The 20851-nt window shown below is 36.6% G+C and overlaps 1 protein-coding gene and 1 long non-coding RNA gene across 3 annotated transcripts in view; both read left to right on the forward strand.

Annotated features, from left to right (window-relative positions):
* The window catches only part of LOC149778463 (uncharacterized), a 42948-nt gene extending 36727 nt beyond the window's left edge, over nucleotides 1-6221 (forward strand). For both annotated transcript variants that reach the window (XM_089939308.1, XM_089939309.1), the window contains exons 8-9: nucleotides 415-562; nucleotides 4875-6221. In XM_089939308.1, coding sequence (XP_089795434.1) covers nucleotides 415-562; nucleotides 4875-5548 — 822 coding nt within the window. In that variant the 3' untranslated portion in view covers nucleotides 5549-6221. The remainder of the gene's footprint in view (nucleotides 1-414; nucleotides 563-4874) is intronic.
* A 3-nt stretch (nucleotides 6222-6224) lies between these two features.
* LOC149778464 (uncharacterized) lies at nucleotides 6225-18557 on the forward strand. The gene is made up of 2 exons (XR_016415511.1): nucleotides 6225-10818; nucleotides 10886-18557. It is a non-coding gene; the product is annotated as an uncharacterized LOC149778464 (long non-coding RNA).
* Nucleotides 18558-20851: the final 2294 nt, after the last annotated feature.

A 20851-nucleotide genomic window follows, 5' to 3' on the forward strand; every position in this document is an offset into this window, starting at 1 on the left:
TTCTGTCTTCATCATAGAATATTTTGCTCTCGAGTGGTTTAATTGATCATAAGCAATGAAAGCTGAAACAAGCTAAGTGATCAAAACTAAAACCATGGTACGAATTCATGTTGGCCTTAATGTTTGGCTTGACCGGTAAAAATGTGGCTGTATGGATATAAGGATGCAGCTCATCGTACCATTGTATAAGTAAATTTTGTGTCATGTCTATTTCTAGTCCAACCTTAAAAGTCATTGTCACAGTCCATGTTAAGCTTTCATGAATGGGTTGGTGGGTGAAGTCAGAAAAATCCTTTCGTTAATAAAATATATCATGTGAATTTTATTTCACTAACAACTGCAAGATCACTTGACTTGAATTGTATAGTTAATTTTGTGTGTGTCACTTCAAATTGTATATTGCAATTTATGCAGGTGATTAATAAGTATGCTGAACTCCAGTATTCCAAAGGAGACTATGAGGAGGAGGAGGAAGAAGAAGAGGAGGAGGAAGCATCTAGCCAGGCCTCATCTGAAAAGGGAAAGGAGGAGGAGGACAACCACATGGGAGACTTTGAGGATTGTTAGCACACTTTGACAATTTTACTCTTGATACAAAATGTACTCAGTATTGCATATTGTCACATAACTTTCATATCTATTAGATTGATGTCGTATTTGCAGGATAACTCTCCCCTCACAAAATGTGAAGGGAGAGGGATAGCATTTGGCATGTTTCTCCATTTGTACACTGATAAGAAGTTTTATGCTTATATATTCTGTTATGTCTCTATGGTCTAAAACTAAGTAACAGAAAAGAGCGAAAACCAAGAAGTTTTGTAAAATTCAACAAATAATTTATTTCCCTTGAATACAAAGTTAAAATTTAAAAACAACTTACATTATTTTGAATTAAACCCCAAATAGTCATGCAAGTTTTATCACAAGTCCAAATGTATCAAGTACTGAATTCCAGTGGTATTCTAAATAAGTTCCAATACTGAATATGTTGATGTGCCCATAGTTTCGAACATGGTAATGTGCCAGTGGCCTGAATTGTGATCATATGCTAACAGTCTTTTGAAGTATTACAGTAATATAACATAAAATAATGTTCCTATTTGAATTCACTATAATTCGAAATTAAAGTTCCAGTCCAAGAATATTGTTGATGAGCACTTTGTATTTCCAGGGAATAATAATTTAAATAAATAATTACACCCAAATGAAGAACTGAACACAACAATAAGACTGATTCTACTTCAAGATGTTAAAGCAAGAATTAGTCATTTTTCAAGTAAACAACATTATATAAAAATCTAAGACACAAAAATAGAATGAGAATGAGGGTCAAAAGTTCATTTCTTGAACATTCTAAGTTGTCAACGAGATATGGTCTATTACTGAAACTATAATAATGAACTTGGGGAAACATCTGGTACACCAGGTTTTCCCTGGGGGAATACCAGTGTCCTAGACTCAGATTATAATAAACATGTTAACCTTCATTGATATTATCCAGTAAATAATAACTTGAATAGATACTTCCATCCAAATGAAAACTGATCAAAACAATCAATAACACGCTAAAGAATGGATAATTTATCAAGTAAACAAGATTAGATTTTTTTAAAAAATCAATCAGGATGAGGGTCACAACTTCATTTCTAGAACATTCCAAGTTGTCAACAAGATAAGATATAATGTAGTAAACATCAGGTACACCAGGTTTTCCGTAGGGGAATACCAATGTCCTAGACTCAGATTAAGGTAAACATGTTTATATCAATTGATAATGATCCAGATATTTAATTTATACCAACAGCAAATATTAGCTGCATATTTTGTTGTTTACAAAATAAATGTCCATAGTGAGGTACTCATAGAATTTGATTTTGGACAGGTCAGGTACAGATTGCAAATGTATATAATTTATAGTTTTTAAGAAATCCAACAAATAATACAAATTAAATATACCTAAAAATTCATTCCAGTATATACAGACGAACCTTCCCTAATGGTCACCTCTATTCAGCGGTCACCTGTTCACAATGGCCATTCTAAATTTACCTTGGTTGATTTATACATAAATGTTTGTACATAATGGTCACCTGCATTACGCTGTCAGTGGCCAGAGTGTTTCCTAACCAAACAGTGGTTTCTCTGTACCTTAAGGAGTCACTGGAGCATTATATGTAGTGACCATTCAGTCCATGCAAACTGAATTTTTCCTTCATGAGGAAGGCATTGTTTGCATAAAGTAAAATTGTGTAAATTGTGCAAATATTTCTTGCCCCTTTTGTATTTATCACTTCAGTCACATTGACATTAAAACTCAAAGGTGTCAATATGTCAGCTTCTAAAATGAGGAGATTAGGGTCAAAGCAATTCATTTGCTGGATGATGGGAATAGTAGTCATGCTTAATACATTTACCTGTGAATTAAAGAAGAAAAAGTTTGTTGATGAGAAGAGATACAAGTTACATTTCTTTTCATAAGGTCAGTGGTCATTCAGGATGTAAAATTTTGCTGTAAAGTAAGGTAGAGTTTTAGTTCATATGTCACAAAGAATAGCTATATAGAGCTTCTTTTGATTTTCTGTTCATCACAGGCTTCTCACATAAGCCGACTGTATTTTGATCTCTGCCAGTTGAGCTGGATTATCCCAATATTATTTTAAGTGAAACTTGTACCACCTAACTGATGAAAGAATCATTCCTGTTTTACAATCACATGTAAGCTGTAATTTACTAGTAGAATTATTGTTTTGTCATTGTACTTAAAACTAAGATTGCTGATCATTTTAATTCAGTGATGTTATCATTTATACATTGTTTTAAAGTGAGCAGAATACAGTAATCTTGTGTGGAACATTAATTTACGAAAAAATATATCTCTGTTTTATGATTTTGTTGAATAGTGTTCATAAAACAATATTGATATAAATAATATTTTTTGGGGTATATTGTGTTTGTTTAAAAACAAATTTTAAAAGGTGAACCTGTGTATAATGTCCAGTTTTGCCTTTTTTCCATAGATGGCTGCATTTGACAGGTTTGATTGTAACCCAGATTTTCTCAGGCAGATTAGATGTTTTTTGACAAGTCCTACAGGCACTTAGAATACTGTTTAACTACAGGAAGTTTACATGCATTTTCTGATAAAGGATAATCTTACTTGTTTGGAAATAGAGAGGTGTCTGTACTTAAAATGAAAATGACATGACATGCTAAATAGTCATTCTTGAGATTAACCATAATAGAGTCTATATGGATTTAAATGTCTTGAATATTTAAATTTTTCTCTTTCATATTGGGTAGTATTTTTTTCCTAAGGTGCAATAATTAAAATGCAGTTGAAAACATATGCTCTCTCTTGAGACCGCTCCAGTGGCCTATTGGTTAGAGTGTCCACCTCGGAAGCGGGAGGTCATGGGTTCAATCCCTGGCCAAGTCATACCAAAGACTTACAGAAATGGTACAAACAGCTGCCTTGCTAGGTGCTCAGCATTAAGAGGTTTGTGTTAGGACTGGTCAGCCTGGTGTCAGGATAATGTGATGGTTGGGACATCACTATAAACTGCCATGCTGCAGACGTTGTAGCGGTATGACTGAAAAATTGTTAGAGCTATGTTAAAAATCCTATTCTCACACACACACATACACACTCTCTCATTCTCTCTCTCTCTCTCTCTCTCAAATAAAACTAAGGGGAAACATTTATACACTTTCCCTATTATTGATAATCAGAAATACCGTACCGTAATACCATTAATTTTCATGAAAGCAGATGTTCCTCTAGTTTTGTTCCACACAGCAGTATGAACTTTATCCTATCTGAAGTCAGTAAAGTTTTAGGCCATTGTTATTGAATGTTGCTAAAAGTACCCAATTCTTTTAAACAAAACTTTGTTTTAATAGCTCAAAATATAGCTGTTTGAATTGGGTCTTTTATATACATTTAATGATGCTGACCTAAAAATTTACTGCATTCCAGATAGGATAAAATTTGTGATGCTGCATGCAGCAAACTGTATTGAAAAAGAAGCTACAGTATTGATCTGCCCTCATCTTAGACTTAGCATCAACTTGTATATTATGGATGATATTATACAATTTGCAAAGTCATCTTGTAGGCTGGTAAATTAGGAATATTTGTTACAGATGAAGGCAGGCACGACAAAATATTTCTGTATAGATTTGCTCCATTTCTGCAAACTGTTGTTGGTAATATTCTGTAAGGAAATGTGCATGCAATGGATAGGAGGCATGCCCAAAATACCATGCTGAAAACTGCCCAGACATTGGCTATGAATAATGACAGTGCTTAATTAAACCTGAGTAATAAATGAGCGATGCAAGATTGTAATGCATTGTACACTTGAGAAAAATTTAAATAGCTTGTTGGAAAACCCTCCTCTCTTCCATTATCATGAATCAAGTCATTCCCATTTAATTTCAATATGCTTTAAGTAAAACAAGGTCTGAAATGATATTTTATTCATCATTGTTGTGAGACCCACAGGAAACAAACCTCTGGAAACCTGTGAAATTGTTAAAGATTCTGTTAGATTCAAAAGGTGGCACAAATACAGATTATGTTTAAACCATTTCTTCATTAGATGCTGAATTTTGTTAATTCGGGGATTGAGACAGATTTTTGCTGTGGATTTACAGTTTTTTTTAATTTGAAATATGTTGAGAAAAGGTTGCATGAAAAACATTGGGTTCTTAACTTTGGGGGAAATTTAAGTTTCATAAATTTTGTAACTGGATTAAAAAATTTAAAAATTTCACATTGTGAAATTGAAACTTGATTTTACTGCATGTTCTACTAAAAACACGTTTTTCTTGACATTTCCACTTCAATTGAAACTTGATTTTCTTAATTTTAGTTAATGATCAAGAAGAGACTGACCCCGAGCAGAAATCTCCAGCACATTCTAACGAATCACTGTCATCAGATGAAGAGCTGCCAGAATTCTCAGGGTCCACAGATTCATATAATAAAATAAGCACTCAAGGGCAGTCGCATGAAAAAGATAACCTTTCAATAAAACCGTACTTGCATAGCATATTTGGAAATTCTCAGGAAATATGTTCAACAAAGAAGCCGTTAGTAGAAGAGTCTTCGGCAAGTTCTCATGTTGAACAAACACTTTCGGCAGTGAAGGAGTCAATGAAGAAAATAGACAGTGTGAAACCTGGAACATCAAAAGCCATCACAAGGGACACTTTCTCAATTGTAATTAATGACGATGATGATGATGGTGCAATCCCTATGACACCAATTTTGTCAAGTTCCAGAGGTATCAAAAGAAAGAAGAAAATGTCCTTAAGTGCTGTAGAAAAAAAGCAGGTTGGACTAAAAAGAGTGGATCCAAAGCCTATTTCAACTGATCATGACATTCAGATCGAATCCCAAATAAAGATACATTCAAAGATCAGGTTCTTAGAGCCAACAGTCAAAAAACAAAAGTTAGATTGGGAAATGGACCAAGAAGAAATGGACATTATTCAGAATTATTCAGCCCCAGATGATGTCATCATTCTGTCTGACTCGGATTAGCTTCTAAATAACCAAATATTTATTTTCTTTATGTAATTTTTTTCTTCATTTTTTTTTATTAGTGTTGTACAGATAACTGCTCCATAAGAAATGAACTTGGAATTTCAAGTCTTTTAAGATTTCTAGAACATTGTTTTATTCTTGACATGGATTAGGAAAGTTTTTAGAATAGTTTTTGTATTTTTTACTATACATATACAATCAGGCTGTTCTTGGAATACTGTTTAAAAAGCTATTGCAGAATGATTTTAGTTATTTTATCTTTTCAGCCTGAAATTGGCGTTGTATTTATTAATAAAATCAGGCTTTAATTATGAAATTAAAGTTGTTTCCTAATGTCAACAAATGGTACTTGATGCTGCATCAAAAACATCTTGTAATGAAATGGCCTGAATATTGTCTGAAAAGAATTCCTACTGGGCTTTAGTGATGTCATACTATTCTTTCTTCATGAACGCAGACAATATGCATTCAACTCACAAGGGAAGGGTTATGGTGCTCATACTGTTACAACTGGCAGCATGTTTTCAAATGGGGTTTCTTTCTCATTCAAATACATTACCCAATCACATTATATTATGATTATTAGCCTGCTACCTCAGAAATCTATCCCACCAAAAGATGAAAAACCTCTTTTTCTGTCTCATGTAGACAGTGTATAATAACTCTTGCCCATTACTACCTCCAGGTGTTCCTAGTTTTCAGCTTTGCTGCTGTACTAATAACATGGTACAATATACTTCCAACAATCCAAGCCATTTTTGTGTTCAAATTGGCTCATCCAACCTTCTTTTGGATTTATTGTGTAAAATAATTATTCTGCTGCAGATTGTTTGCATTCTTTTTACAAATTCTGACAAATTTTTTAAGTGATTTTTCATTTTAAGGACTTTGTCATCATGGATTTACTGGGATCTTAGTGAGGGATCTTTCCATCTAGCCATACCATTTGCATCATACCTTATTATGCTGGAGATTTTATGAGAAATCTGTCTGTCCAGCCAGGCCCTTGGAGTGACCAGTACTGGTGATGGCCGGACCATCTTCTATACCATCAGCATCCAGGCCGACCATGCGCCAAGCAAACTGGCAAGCAGTGCTGGACTTTCATATGTTCACTGCTCATCCACACAGGGGAGTTAGGAACTTTTTCAAAGAGGATGGAATTGAGTCATTGATGCCACCTGGGAGAACTTATCCAGAGCTTTGTGCAGACTCAGATTGGGACTTGACACAGTGAGTATGACAAAGCTCCCTCAAATAGCCGTATTCAGATCCAACCATAGAATGGAGTGAATTTGGCTAAAATGCAACTGTCAAGGAAATTTATATGGTGTTGGTTACTTCAGAATACCCTCAGCCCCCTACTGATTCTCAAGACTGTGAAGTTAAAGAATCTGTAGATCTCGATGAGGAGGAAGAGATACCGTCCCTCCGGCTCCTTTCCCAGTCGGCTAGAATTAAGGAGATCAATGACCAGTTTTCAGGTAGAATTGGTGACCCAGCTTTTGGGTACAATTGGTGACCTGGTAAACTCTGAGGCTTTCTTCTCAGAAAGCCAAGTTCCAGGCACATTGTCATCTTGATGGTATAAAACTCAATCAGATACCTTCAGTACTGATCTCCCAACCCACTCCACTGTTTTATAAAGTGGAGAAAAATATGTTCCATGCCACATCAAAACTAGTTTGGAACATAGTTGCTACTTCAGTGGTAAAATTGTCCTCATTGGCAGTTTTCCGACTCCTGGAGAACTCGGGCAATCACAGCACTGGGGAGGTGACAGGATTACTAGAGTTATTAACCGGTGAGCTCACCATACCATGGTCAATGCATTGACTGCTTCAGCCAGCTTAGACCTGATATGATGTGACATGTCAGTGGTTCATGTCGCTCAAGCCTCATCGTATCCTGGCTTTATGGAGGACCCCGTTTGGGTCACTGCTGCTTTTTGGAGGTACAATTGAAGAAGTTCAGAGGCAGATGGCTTAGAAACTGCCTTCCAACTCACTGCTCAACCCACAAGGGCATTTGGAAACATTCAGCACCTGCCAATGCAGAAGGACTTTAAGCAGCCTCAGGACAAGGGATCTTTTCAATCAGATGGGAATCCATGTAGATCCTGTCACAATGCAAGGAGACAATAGTTAAACCAAACTAGGAGGCAACCATACAGAGGCAGTAAGCAACTAAATTTCTACATCTGCAAGCTTCCTAACTGTTAACACTGACCTACTCTGCCCACCACCTGCAGACAGCCTACCTGTGGGCAGGTAACTGCTGTAATCTCAGGCTCACTGTATCTCACTATTTCCTCAGAACAATTGTGTGGTCATTTTGGATTGGCTTTGGATTTCGTTTATCCAGATTGTGTTAAGGTAGTCTTTCTCCAACAGGAGATACTGTCACTCATCAAAAAAGAGGTGGTGGAGATTGTGCAAATGGCACAGTTGCCAGGGTTTTGTTAAGAACTGTTTCTTATTTGGAAAACGAGTTGAGACTGATCATCACCTTGAGTCACCTCAACCAATTCATTGCACCATCAGAATTCAAGATGGAGATGGTGAGATCAGTCTGTTTCTCCATCTGAAGGGACTTGTATGCCATCAGTCCCGATCTGACCTAAGCCTATTTTTTATGTCCCTATCCACCCCGTGTCACAGAAATGTCTCTGACACAGTTACCAGTTCAGTGTCCTACCCTGTGACCTCAACATCTGCCCATGGGTTTTTACCAAGGTTATGGATTACATCATGACACCCAGCTCCAGTCAACTTCATCTACAACAATGGCAGTATACCTGCACAACATCCTCCAGAAACATGGTAAGTTCTATTCTACTCTAAGGCAGAAATGATCTCTCACATTCAGATCACCTTGGCTTTCTTCTGAACCTGCACAAGTCTGATCTCCATCCATCACAGCTTTTTGTCTATCTGGGTATGGAGTTTATACACAAACTGAACCTAGTACAACTTCCTCATGTTTGGGTAATCAGGATGTTGAAATACATTGAGCCTGTTTCCAACAGGACTAGGATTTCAGTGAGAGAGTTATTGCAATAACATGTCCCCTCTGAGAGCCTCAATCCCTCAACAGGCCAATTTTTTTTCTCTGGCTCTTCAAAGAGAAACAGTTGGCTTCAATTAATATCAAAGGCTACCGCTCCATGATATTGGACACATTCCAGCATCTTGATAGACATGATATTGGGCATGATAAAGACCTTTTAGATCATTTAGCCAATTTTGATTTCAATCAACCAAAATCCCTCACTGTTTCCAAAATAGAATCTCCTGGGTTTTAACATGGCTTAATTCAAATAAATTCAAGCCTCTAGTCCATACTTCACTGAAGTTGCTATCATATAAAACATGTTTCCTGATGCTTCTGCATGCAGGGTAAGCGAGCTACATGCCCTTTCTGTCGACCCGAACTGTCTTCAGTTCAGACCTGATGGTTCAGTGGTCATCTTTACTCTACCAGGCTTTGTAGCTTTAAATAGGTAACCGTCTGTCAGTAATCAAAGAGTTCTCATTTGTTTGCTGTCTTCCATAGACAAGTTGAGAGCAGCTGCCATGCAAGATCCTGTTCACATGCTCAGGTACTAGAAATACACAGAGACAAGTCATGGCACATACAAACGCATCTTCGGTGCAAGCTGGGAAGCAGAATATCGCCCCAGAAGCCCATGCTTTGTGGCTGAAATGGGTTATATGCTCAACATTCTCGGAAGTCTCACAAGATCAGAGTCACCTCATGAAGATTACTGCTCATGATATTAGGGCAATCTCTGAGCCTCGTATTCAAACCTAAAGTTTCTATCAAAGATATAATAGAAGCTGTTGGCTGGCACATAGGGTCATCATTCTTGAGTTTTTATCTCACATAGGCAAACCTTGTATCTTGTAGGTCCATTGGCAGCAACCAAGACGACCACCAAACCCAATTAAACAATCAACACAACCTGTCAGGTTTGCTACATTCACCAGTGAAATTTTATGGGTAAGAGTTAAGTAATTATCTTCTTGATCATATGTAGGGATCAAAGATCAAGTGACCCTGAGCTGTGTTCTTTATGTAATTAGGAGAACAGGTTATCGTTCACATGGGAATCCAGCCATCATTCCCATGAAGGATATCTGAGGTAGAGGTTGTATGCTGAACATAACTCCGTCTATTACCTTTCTCCTAACGTAATGTGATTGTGGGACGTATTTGAAGGAGAAAGCCGGTGTATAAGTAAATTATGTTTCTCTGAGAATACTTATCCAATCACATTACTTAAATACCCTCCCAACCACCCCACCATGGGAGCAACCTCATTAGCTCAGTTAGAAACTTGCGAAATCTGGTGGTAGTAAGGGGAAGTAATGTGCACGAGCTATTGCCCTTTGTCTATGCAAGAGAAAAAGAAGTTTTTTGTCTCTTAGTAGGGCTGGATATGTTAGAGGTAGGAAGGCTAATATTCCTAAAGTAATGTCATTGGGTAAGTATTCTCAGAGAAACATAATTTACTTAAAAATTTGATCTTTTCTACAAGGTTACATTGGCTCAAACATCTGAATGGACTTCTTATACACCATTTCTGTTATTCAATTTAAACACATTTTTCTTTTTTCTATGATGCAGTGACATTAGTACATGACCACTGAAGCTCTCACCCCACATAGGATTATACCAACTGCTATTCACTGTTACCAAGTGCCACAAATTTGCAATCTTAATATGCCTCCATTTGCAATGGCTTTTTCCCCCTAAAGGATGGCTATAGCGACATTTACAACAAAATGGACCTTTTATTCTTGATATATATTCTGAAATTGAAGTCATGCTGATCTGACTTCCAAAATGGCTGCTTTGACAGTGAGCCTTAAAATCTTATGATTGCATCTTCTGAATTGATAGTCTTATTAGCACAAGTTTTTAACGAAAACACTATTATAGCAATATGTGGTTGAGTTGGAATAAAAATGGTGTTGATGTGAACCTGGCACCTGGCCATCTTGAAAATAAATTATATAACTTAAGTTGCATGAATGATGGCATTGGCATGATGTTTTCAAAGAGATACCTTTTTGCATTGTTTATTTGGTCCTGAACGACAGTGGTGTAGATCTGACTACCAGTATATCTGCTCTTTTGTGAAGGAGTTTTGAAACTTTTTAAAATCATTTTTGAACTTCATGAAGATTAAAAACCGTGAATTTTGACCAGACTTTGTATCCATTGAACAAGATGATAGTCAACACTCTGACATTCATTTAAAGGTCATATGTCTTGACTGGGTTTTAGCTGTACATGCTTGTGATTGTCAACACTGACATTCATTTAAAGGTCATATGTCTTGATTGGGGTTTAGCTGTACATGCTTGACAACACAACCAGTATGAATAGTTTTATCAAATCCAGTTTGTGAATATAACTGATGAATACTTCGAATGGTGCCAATTTTGTATAAAAATTTTTTCCTCCAAAATATTAATTACAGATTTAACCAAACTTTGCACATGGGCTTATCTTGAAGTTGAGGTAAGTTGAATGATTATCCTTCCATGATATCAGGTCAAAGACCAGTAACCATGGCAAAGAATTTCTTCTTGCATTTGTAGGTATTTTATGAACATAGTAGCTCAGCTATGTTCAGAAGTATGTTTCATATCAAATTGAAAAGAAAAAGTGGCCTTCTTTTGGATTTATGGAAATTCAATTCAGCCAGTGGAGCATCAGTCCCTTTCAACTGTTCTTTGATGCATCAACAGATATCATTCACATAGATTTCTAAAAACAACTATAAGTAGATTATGTAAATGATGCATTAGGCTAGTGTATATTTACATATTTATTCATGTAAAATCAGCAAACAGGGTGGAGTAAGATCTACAGTTACTATAAGTCAGCAGCAGGTCAGGGTATACACTGTTCATTCTCTGTATGATTTCAGATGAACATCATAGATCCTAATAGATCTGCCAGTACATAATACAGTGTTATGTATGGGTCTTTGCTGTTTGTAGAGGGTTCGTGGTTGATACATGCAAAGATGCTGTAATTTTGATAGAGTTTGTTTCAAGCAGAATGTGGATCTAGTTGGTTGTAAATGAAAATGGTGCTGTTTGCACGTCCAATATGCCATCCACAACATCCATCTTGAAAATATAATCACTTCTCCAGAAGAATCAGTAATTATACCAACCTGGAGTTCTCCCATAAAGACTTCTACAGACTCTTACGATTTTGCCGTAAGTCTTAACGAAAATTACCCCTAAAATATGGACTTACAGCATACTAGCAAAAACTACAGAAAAATGATTGTTACTGAAAAATCCGGATAGTTGGTACATCTGTGTTTTATTAGGATCTGGATTTCATCTTAGAATTAATGAAATTAGTCAGGGAACCAGACTAACTTTACAGCAGCACCCCAGACGCTTTAAATTGCACCTATTTGTTCATGCGAATTGTCTGCATGATCAAACTGTTGATTATATAATTTTTAAAAATGGCGTCCAGAAAGGGATACATGTTTAAGACGAAAGGGAAAATAAGCTTCTAGAAAAGTGTTAATAATCAACACAGAAGAATAAAAAGGAGTATTCAGATTCTTGTGAATAAAAGCTGGAAAGGACATAATTACGTTTATTGAACTTCATGTTCCAATTTGAGTATGTCTCATGGCGGGAGATATGATTGCCGTCGTCATGTGAAATGGAAAAGAATTTCCAAGAAATATGTCAAGTTGTGAGATAGCAACAAGCGATTGAGCTGCATTGGGTTTGGAACTAGAGTTTGTGCAACTGTACTAGTGGTTAAAAAAAATCTACGGGTACTTTAGAAACTTTTTCAGTTGAACATAATGTTTGTCGTTGATGCGTCATACTTTTAATTACATTTTCCAGCTTTACAATGGCAGTTATTGATATTTTGCTGCACCTTACTGAAAAGTGGTCAATCTTACGGAAAAAAATCAACTGCCTTAATGAGACTGACTCGTCAGTGTAGGCAGGTCTGCTTCTTGTGATGTCTAGTTGGTCTTATATGAAAATGTTGCAATATGGATGTCATGGCATCCATCTTTATTATATTGTTGCTATTACACCTTCTGAATAGAAAGTCATATCAACATGGGGTTCTCACCAGAAAATTTGGTATGATGTCTTGTTGTTCCTAAAATGCAAACAGTGCCATTTTGAACATAGCATCCATCTTGAAAATCTTGTTACTGAACCTCTGAATAGATGGTCATATCAACATGGGGTTGTCACTAAAAGATTTTCTAGGGTGTCTAGTTCTTAAATGAAAGTAGTGCCAATATGACCAACATGGGGTTTTCAGCATAAATACTTCTTTGATGTCTAGTTGGTCCTAATTGAAAATGGTGCCACTCAGACATCCAATAAGGCTGAAACAGAAGCCATCTTGAAAATCTTGTTATTGTTACTTCTTCTGAGTGGCTGGTTATATCAACATGGGGTTTTCACTAATATCTACTTTGTCCTAATTGAAAATAGTGCTGATCTGGCATACAATATGGCCACCATGTCAGCCATCTTCAACATCTTGTGCCTCCTGAACAGAAAGTCATGATGGAACTGCTCTGGTGGCCTAGTGGTTAGAGCGTCTGCCTCGGATGCAGGAGGTCGTGGGTTCGAACCCCAGCCGAGTCATACCATAGACTTACAAAAATGGTACTAACAGCTGCCTCGCTTGGCGCTCAGCATTAAGAGGTTAGTGTTAGGACTGGTCGGCCTGGTGTCAGGATAATGTGACTGGGTGGGACATCATGCTACATGTCTGCGGCATGATGCCCCAGTGCTAGACATCACTATTATTACTGCCACATTGCAGACATCGTAGCGATATGACTGAAAAATTGTTAAAAGTTACGTTAAAAATCCAAATCACAACAACAACAGAAAGTCATGATGTTTTCACCAGAAGAATTCTTATGATGCCTAGTTGGTTATAAATGAAAATGGTTTCGATCTGACATCCATTTTGGTCACCATGGCTGCCATCTTGAAAATCATGTTATTACTACTCATACTGAATGGAAAGACATATTGACATGGGGGTTTCCTCTGAAGACTTTTTATGACGACTAGTTGGTCCCAGATGAAAATGACATTAATCTGGCCCACAATACACTGCCAATGGCCATCTTGAAAATCTTATCACTACTCTTCGATTGGTAGTCACATTGACAAGAGGTTTTCACCCATTGACATCTCGTGGTTTCTGATTGGGTCTTAGTCTAAATGAAAATGCTGTTATTCTAGCTGCCATTATGAATGCTATCTTGAAAATATTGGTATTGCTATTTGATGGAAAGTCATATCGACATGGGGTTCCACCAGAAACATCTTTTATCTAGTTGGTTCTAAATTAAAATGATGCCAGTCAACCTCAAAAATGGCTTCTATGGTGGATATTTTGAAAGTCTGAAAGTCTTGGTATCATTGCTCTGAATGAATGGTAATATAAACACAGGGGTTTCCACCAAAGACTTCTAATAATGTCTGCTTGGTCCTAAATCAGAATGGTCAAAATTATTATAATTTTCAGAGATAGTTTCAACAAATGACAGTAAGGGTATAAAAGGTTTTATCTTGAATTCTTAGAAATTATTTTGGGCCAGTAAAGTGTCAGTCCCTCCAAAGGACTCTTCTTGGATTTTAACCCTTGGTATTTTAAACCTCAAATATTTACAGAAAATTTAATTAGCCAATAAACATTATCTGCTACTATTGCATTGCTTACCTTTTCTAGGGGGGCCCCGAGTGGCCGAGTGGTCTAAAGCGCTCTCCGTTACGGATCACTGCCATCTCACCTCTGTCTGCGTAGGTTCGAGTCTCGGATTCGGCCAATGTGGGTATGTGAGAAAGCTTGCCAGTAGCTTCTCGAGGGTTGGTGGTTCTTTCTGGGGTTTTCCAGGGTTCTTCCTCCACCAGTAATACTGGCCGCCATGTAAGGCCTATCGTGTGCTGAAGAATGGCGTTAAACCCCACAACAACAACAACAACCTTTTCTAGGATGCAAAGTCCCCAGTCCAAGTTATATATTCTCTCCAGATAGTAATTAGAAGCCAAGAATTGAAAAGAGCTTGCTAAATTTGACAAATTTACAGAGTTTTTGCACCCTGCTGAAAATAGAGGTGCTTCTATAAATTGTTCTTCCTTCTTAATTCAAATGTCAGAATAAGGATTATCTACCTTTTTGTGGGTTCCCAGTTAAAATGTCAGTTTGTCTTTTTCAGCACAAATATATCACAAGGTGTGGGTGATTGTGGGCCCCACATGTCTGTCATGTACTGAATGTGCACCGACAGATGTATGTCCTATTTGTTGCATGTGTGCAGATGCAGTGTGGGACTTCTGAAAGTTGCAGCACTTAAAACCCCTTTACAAGGTTCATTTTCTGCCTCTTCATCTGGGGATGTCCCCATTGGGTAAAGCTTGCCCAGCTAGGGATGAATATCAGGTCAGCATCCCACCTTACCTATGTTTCTGTTTAATCAACGGATGGAAGGGTACCTGGAACCAGCTGGGTTTTAAACTACCTGGAAATACACAGCCAGGCTAGGTACCCAGACCTGTGCAAATTTGCCTACCTGTACATCCCTTATACAGCCTCATTAATCCAGACTCCATTTATTTGGAAACCTTGCTTTCCAGACTAGTTAAAGCAATTGAATTCCTAAACATTAATTTGCTCCGTTAATCCAGAAATCTGACTTGCAGATCTGGAAATCAAAATAAGGAACGAAAGTGTTTAATTCTCAGTAAAACTTGCCTCAATAATCCAGAAATAATCTATCCAACAAAAAGAAAGCTTGAAGAATTATGCATGAAAATACAGTCAGATAACAAATTCACCTATGAATATTTGGAGGTGTGTCAGTTTATCACTTTCTGATTGGTGAAATTCTTGTGGCACGTTAAAGTAAATTGATCATATGATAATGTGTATGGAAATACGTCAAGCATCATGACTGTATTGCTACCAGTGATTGCATAAACAATGTAGGTGTTTACTATTCGCCAACTGGGGTGTTAATAATTAAATAAAAACACGAGAATGAAGCCATCCACACTTTTTTTAACATAACATATGATTAATACATTTTTTGTCATTAAGTCTAGTTTACAGATTATAACAATCACAGTTTATTGATTTTAGCCCTGACAGTATAGGGCTTTATTTCACAATAAAATGCAATATCAATTATAGGCTCATAAGCAGCTATACAAATTATAAAATTTGACTTTTCAAAATCGCTGCATTTCATTAGTTTACCATGACACATTTAACTGCAAGATATCAGTTTGTATTCATTGTACTTATTTTTTTATATCGTTATGGCAACACCAACAAGCAAATGTAGATGAGTAGAAATAACATAAAAAAGATTTGCCAGCACAAAGATCACTCAAAAGCTGCCATTCCAGATATCCGTTGGCATGTATGTATAAATGCATATAATGAGATGGGGAAAAAAGTCAATTGATGTACACATATTCATTAATTTATTTCAACCATAATTGAATATTCATTACATGCAGCTAGCAACTATATGTACATGCATATAATTTGACATCGTAAAATAATTATGCATGATTCAATAATCAGGATTAATGAGGTTCCACTTTTTACCTCTGTCTGTGCATGTGTGCATACATGTGAGAGAAACCGCGCTACCTGGTAAAATGGTAAAACCCATCCCTGCCTGGTTACCAAGCAAAATAATCCATTTTTTTCCTCCCTTCCCAGGATGGAGACAAGGGAGAATGGTCCTTTCTCACCAGGGGTGATGTTCTTTCCCCCTTAAAGGATGGTAACCAACTGCATTTCTGAGAACCCCCTTCCCTTTCAGAGACCCCCCATCTTATTTTTCCACTCTGAATTGTTTCTTCTAAGGGAAAAGGTGCACATCCTTAACACAGCTGGTGCAGTCAAGTGGGCAGCAAATGACCAATGCCTGGTTTCTATTTGTGGATCTTTTTGGTGTTGAAATAAGGCTCATTCATTCATCCTCGCCTCTGTCCCCAGGCTGTTTACCAAGGTGATGAGGGGTGGAAAGCAACCCACTGGAGGTCCACAAATTTTCAATCTTCATGCTTGGCCTGTCTTGAATGATTGTTTGGTCAAGATCAGTTTTCAGCAAGATTGCTAACTGCATCACTCGGGCTAGGAGGACATCTACTTCCATGTTAACAATGCAGAGTTTAGGATCTTCTCTAATTGGTGCAGTAGGAAATGTGCTGATCATATCTGACTCTTTAATTGCAGTTGCAGACTTTCTTCCCTTCCTTTCCAAGGAAAGAGATTCTTATCTGCCTTTGGGACAAATCCTCACCTTTTATATCTTGTCTTGTATTTTGAGCTTAAGAGATGGGTACCTTTCTCACTCATTCATGTCAATTATTAAACCTTTCATGTGTTCTTTGGACCTTATGAACCTTTGAGTGAAGCTTCCATTGGGAACTTTACCTGTAAGACAATTTTCACCTTAGCATCAGCAAGAAGGAGTGGAATCCATGCCCTGGCTGTGTATAAAGATTGTTTATGGTTCAGTGGTATGAGTAACTGTGATTCCGTTTCTCTAACCAGCTAAGAATTGGCTACCTTCCATAGGACCTGTTCCTTTTGAGATTCCCAGTCTCAGTCATATCTTTGCTGGGGATAATCACAAATGTCTCATTGCCCTGTTAAGGTTTCAAGTTTTAATCTGTTTTCTTTATAAAAAAAAAAGGTCTGAATCATCTCTTTCTCCCACTCAAGGATTTCTATGATATTTCAGTGGCCACCATTGCCAAGTGGATTGTATTCACTATCAAGAGAGCTTATCGGTCTCTCGCTGTAAGGATATTTTTTGGGTGAGAATTAAAGCCTATGAAGTTAGGGCTCTTGCTACATCTTGGGCCTTCTTGAATTGCTCCTCTTTGGCTGATGTCATGGAAGTCACATTCTGGCAATCTCTACCATTTCATCCTTTTACCTTTATTCTTTGGTACACCATAGTGAAGGCATTTATTCCTTGGGTACAGTTGTGAAAGCACAGCATGTGACAAAGTCATCTAACAGATTACAGTAGGAAACACTCTTACAGGAAGGGTAAGTACTTGTTTTTGAGGTTATCAGCCTCCCTTCTGACTATAAAATGTGGCAATGCAGTAATGAAACTAATTGTAACCATGTAATACCTGCAAATATTGCAATGGTTCTCTCCTCCAAGCCTACAATGATGTCCTGTAGTTTATGTCTAAGTCAAAAGTGTATGATGTTTTGTCTGTTGGCTATAGCTAAGGAATCAGCCAGTTACTGATTGAAGGAGTGAATATTTAGCTTAGACTGGTGACTTGGCATACTGGGAAAGGTAAGCAATGCAGTAGTAGCAGGTAAGAATTACACAATTAAAATCAGTTTAGCCTCCCTGAAAAGTACATTACCCAGCATATAAAAAATGGTAGGAAGATAATAAAACATTGACCATTGTATATTATATATAGTGACAGACACCTTGGTGTTGGTACATGGGCCTCAGTGCTCCAACAAGCCTGTGGTTGTTATACCCCACACTTTGCCACCAAGAGTTTAATTGACATGGTTGTAGTTCAGTTGACCCAAAATCCTTTCATCTACCAGCTGGATTTTATAAAACTAGGCAGCTCTGAGATTATTATAGTTTTTGGAAAATCTTTTTGATTGTAGAAGTAATTATTCCTATTTGGTGTTTTGTACATATCTTATTAATTTTTGTTTTTAATGTACATACATTTACATGGTTTTAATAACAAATGTTTTAAGCAATATTGTCAAACCATTTTCTATTTTCTAGTTTAGAATTTTCTCAGGGCTAAGGTCATTTTCTTGAAGAAGCTAATATTTTATTCATGATAGATTCAAATTTAAACACCCATCTGGAAGTGGACATAAATGAATAACTTCATAATTTCCATCCAAATATAGTTCTTGTATTAATTTTCACAAGTAAACTTGAAATATAAAATGTACTTTGTTGGTTGTTTTTCCCTGCTGGAAATGTTTGATTACCCATGATTGTTGTCTGTGAAATGGAATATCTTTAGAAATGTCTCTTTGGAATCAAAGGCACAGGTAAATGTTGATTGGAACCCAGTTATTGTCACTGATTAAATGTGTTTGAGCCCCAGTACCTTGGGGACTCACCTCTACATGGTTTGTAGGGGCCAACATGTACTGTATATTTTATTGTCTTGCCTGTGACAAATATTGCAAAAGGCAAGATGTAGCAGTCAGAAGATCAGTCCTACCACCTCTCCATCTTTTAGGCATTTACTTTTGGTTACAGTTTTTTAAAGGACAACATCACCTATATTTATAGTGGACCATGGTCAGACTTTTCCCACAAATACATTGTTTGCAGAATAAAGAATATGTCTCAAGATAGCCATGGAACTTGAAGGTCACAGTCACAGAGCAGTTGTTTAAATTTTACAATGGTGATCAGTGGTTTCAGTTTTTGTATCTGGCAAAACCAGATGACATCACACAAAATAAAGATGTTTGGGATAGAATATAAATATTACTACAGGTGTGCAGGTGAAAAGGTCAAGGTGGCAGTGGTCATTTGTTTATATTTTTGAGGGATAAGAGTTTATGTGTTGTCAATAGGTATAAGATTATTAACAAGATTTATTAGTGTAGGTGTTGCACGATGGAAGCAGGCATTAAATACAGTTGAGCATTAGCAGCAGAATAGTGACTGAAAAGGTTTGATATCAAGGCCATGGGGGTTGTTTAGTCTTTGTTACTAGGGCTAAGAAAACTATGTTGTGGGTGAGACTAAAAATGTTTTATTTTGATGGTTTTAATGACACTTTTAAGACATTGTTGGCTATATCATGCCATGGAAATGGGAGCTAAGTGCATTTCCCAAGGATACACCAAAGCTTTAGACTGGCCTGGGCAGGTATTAAACCAGCATCCCTTTGATTTTGAGTTAAGTGCTCTAACAACTGAGTAAACCCTGCTCTGAAGACTAAATATGTTGGCTTGTGTTCGAAAGCCAGTATGTTAGATTACCTCATTGAGAATCAACATTGTATTAGAGACAATGAATGAATGGTAAATAGTTGTGGGACAATAGTTATACAATTGTACTCTTATATGAGAGGTTATCACTTCAGTCACATATATTCCTGGGTATGGGATATAAATCATAAAAATGGGGTTAGGAGGTGGACACTGAAATGATTAGTAGTGTTTTAATTATTTTGTAATAAATGTTATTTATATCTGATATCAGTCTAGCTATATAGTATTTTTGTTGTAAGTAGCTATAAATTGCATACATTATTGGTTGACTGCTCAAATACTAGACAATTTCAGTTTTACTCATCTGGTTGAATTTTTTAAAATAACACTAATGTGAACAAGTGTGGAATGCTTACCAGTAGTGCATAAATTACTTGAAGTTTTATGTCAGATTCCTGTGTATAATAGTGCATATTATGTGGAAGTAATATAAATATTTGTAAAGACAAAAATCATTAAAGAAAGCATTTTAGAACGTATTTCATTTTTAAATATGGCATTTATCTATTCATCTGTCCTTTTTTCTGTCAGATTATCCATTTGTTCATCTCAAATGCTGGGACGTTTGGTTTGATTTTGTGGGTTTAATGCCGTCTTTGAGCTATACAAGGTGGCAAGTATATTTAGTTTAGGAACAACCACTGACCTAAAGGAAGCTGTTGGCAAGCTTTCTCACATTTGGCCAATGTGATCTGTAAAAACAATAATCTTAGGCCACTTGGTCACCTGCAGCTCCTATGCTGGGAATTATAACAAATTGTTACGTTTCTTTGCTCTTAAAATAAGTTACAAAAAAAAGTGAAGACGACAAGCTTTGTAAAATTTAAATAATTAATTCCACTAGAATACAGAATTTAAAAATGAGAAAAAAGAACTTAGTTTTGCAAATTAAATCCAAAAATAATCCAAGAATAAAAACACAAGTCCTATAAATGAAAAGTTCTAAGTGAATCACAGTTCAAATCCCTATGAAATTCAAGATGGAAGGCGATGACATCAGTAATAACCTATGAAGTGCAGATGTGTCAACAGTCTCGTTGAATCACAGAAAATATTATTCAAGTTTTTAATTCCTTATAAATTCTAGTAAAAGTCTTTCTCCAAGAATTATCTCCTAACACTTTTTGTATTTCCAGGGAAAACAATCACTTGAATTAAAAAATTTGAAGAAAAATAAAATACAACTTAACGTGCCAGATGTTAAAGCACGTCTGGCAATCATTTATC

Source organism: Sinohyriopsis cumingii, chromosome 17 (assembly GCF_028554795.1).
Source record: "Sinohyriopsis cumingii isolate HCF-2022 chromosome 17, ASM2855479v2, whole genome shotgun sequence".
Taxonomy (NCBI): Eukaryota; Metazoa; Mollusca; class Bivalvia; order Unionida; family Unionidae; genus Sinohyriopsis; species Sinohyriopsis cumingii.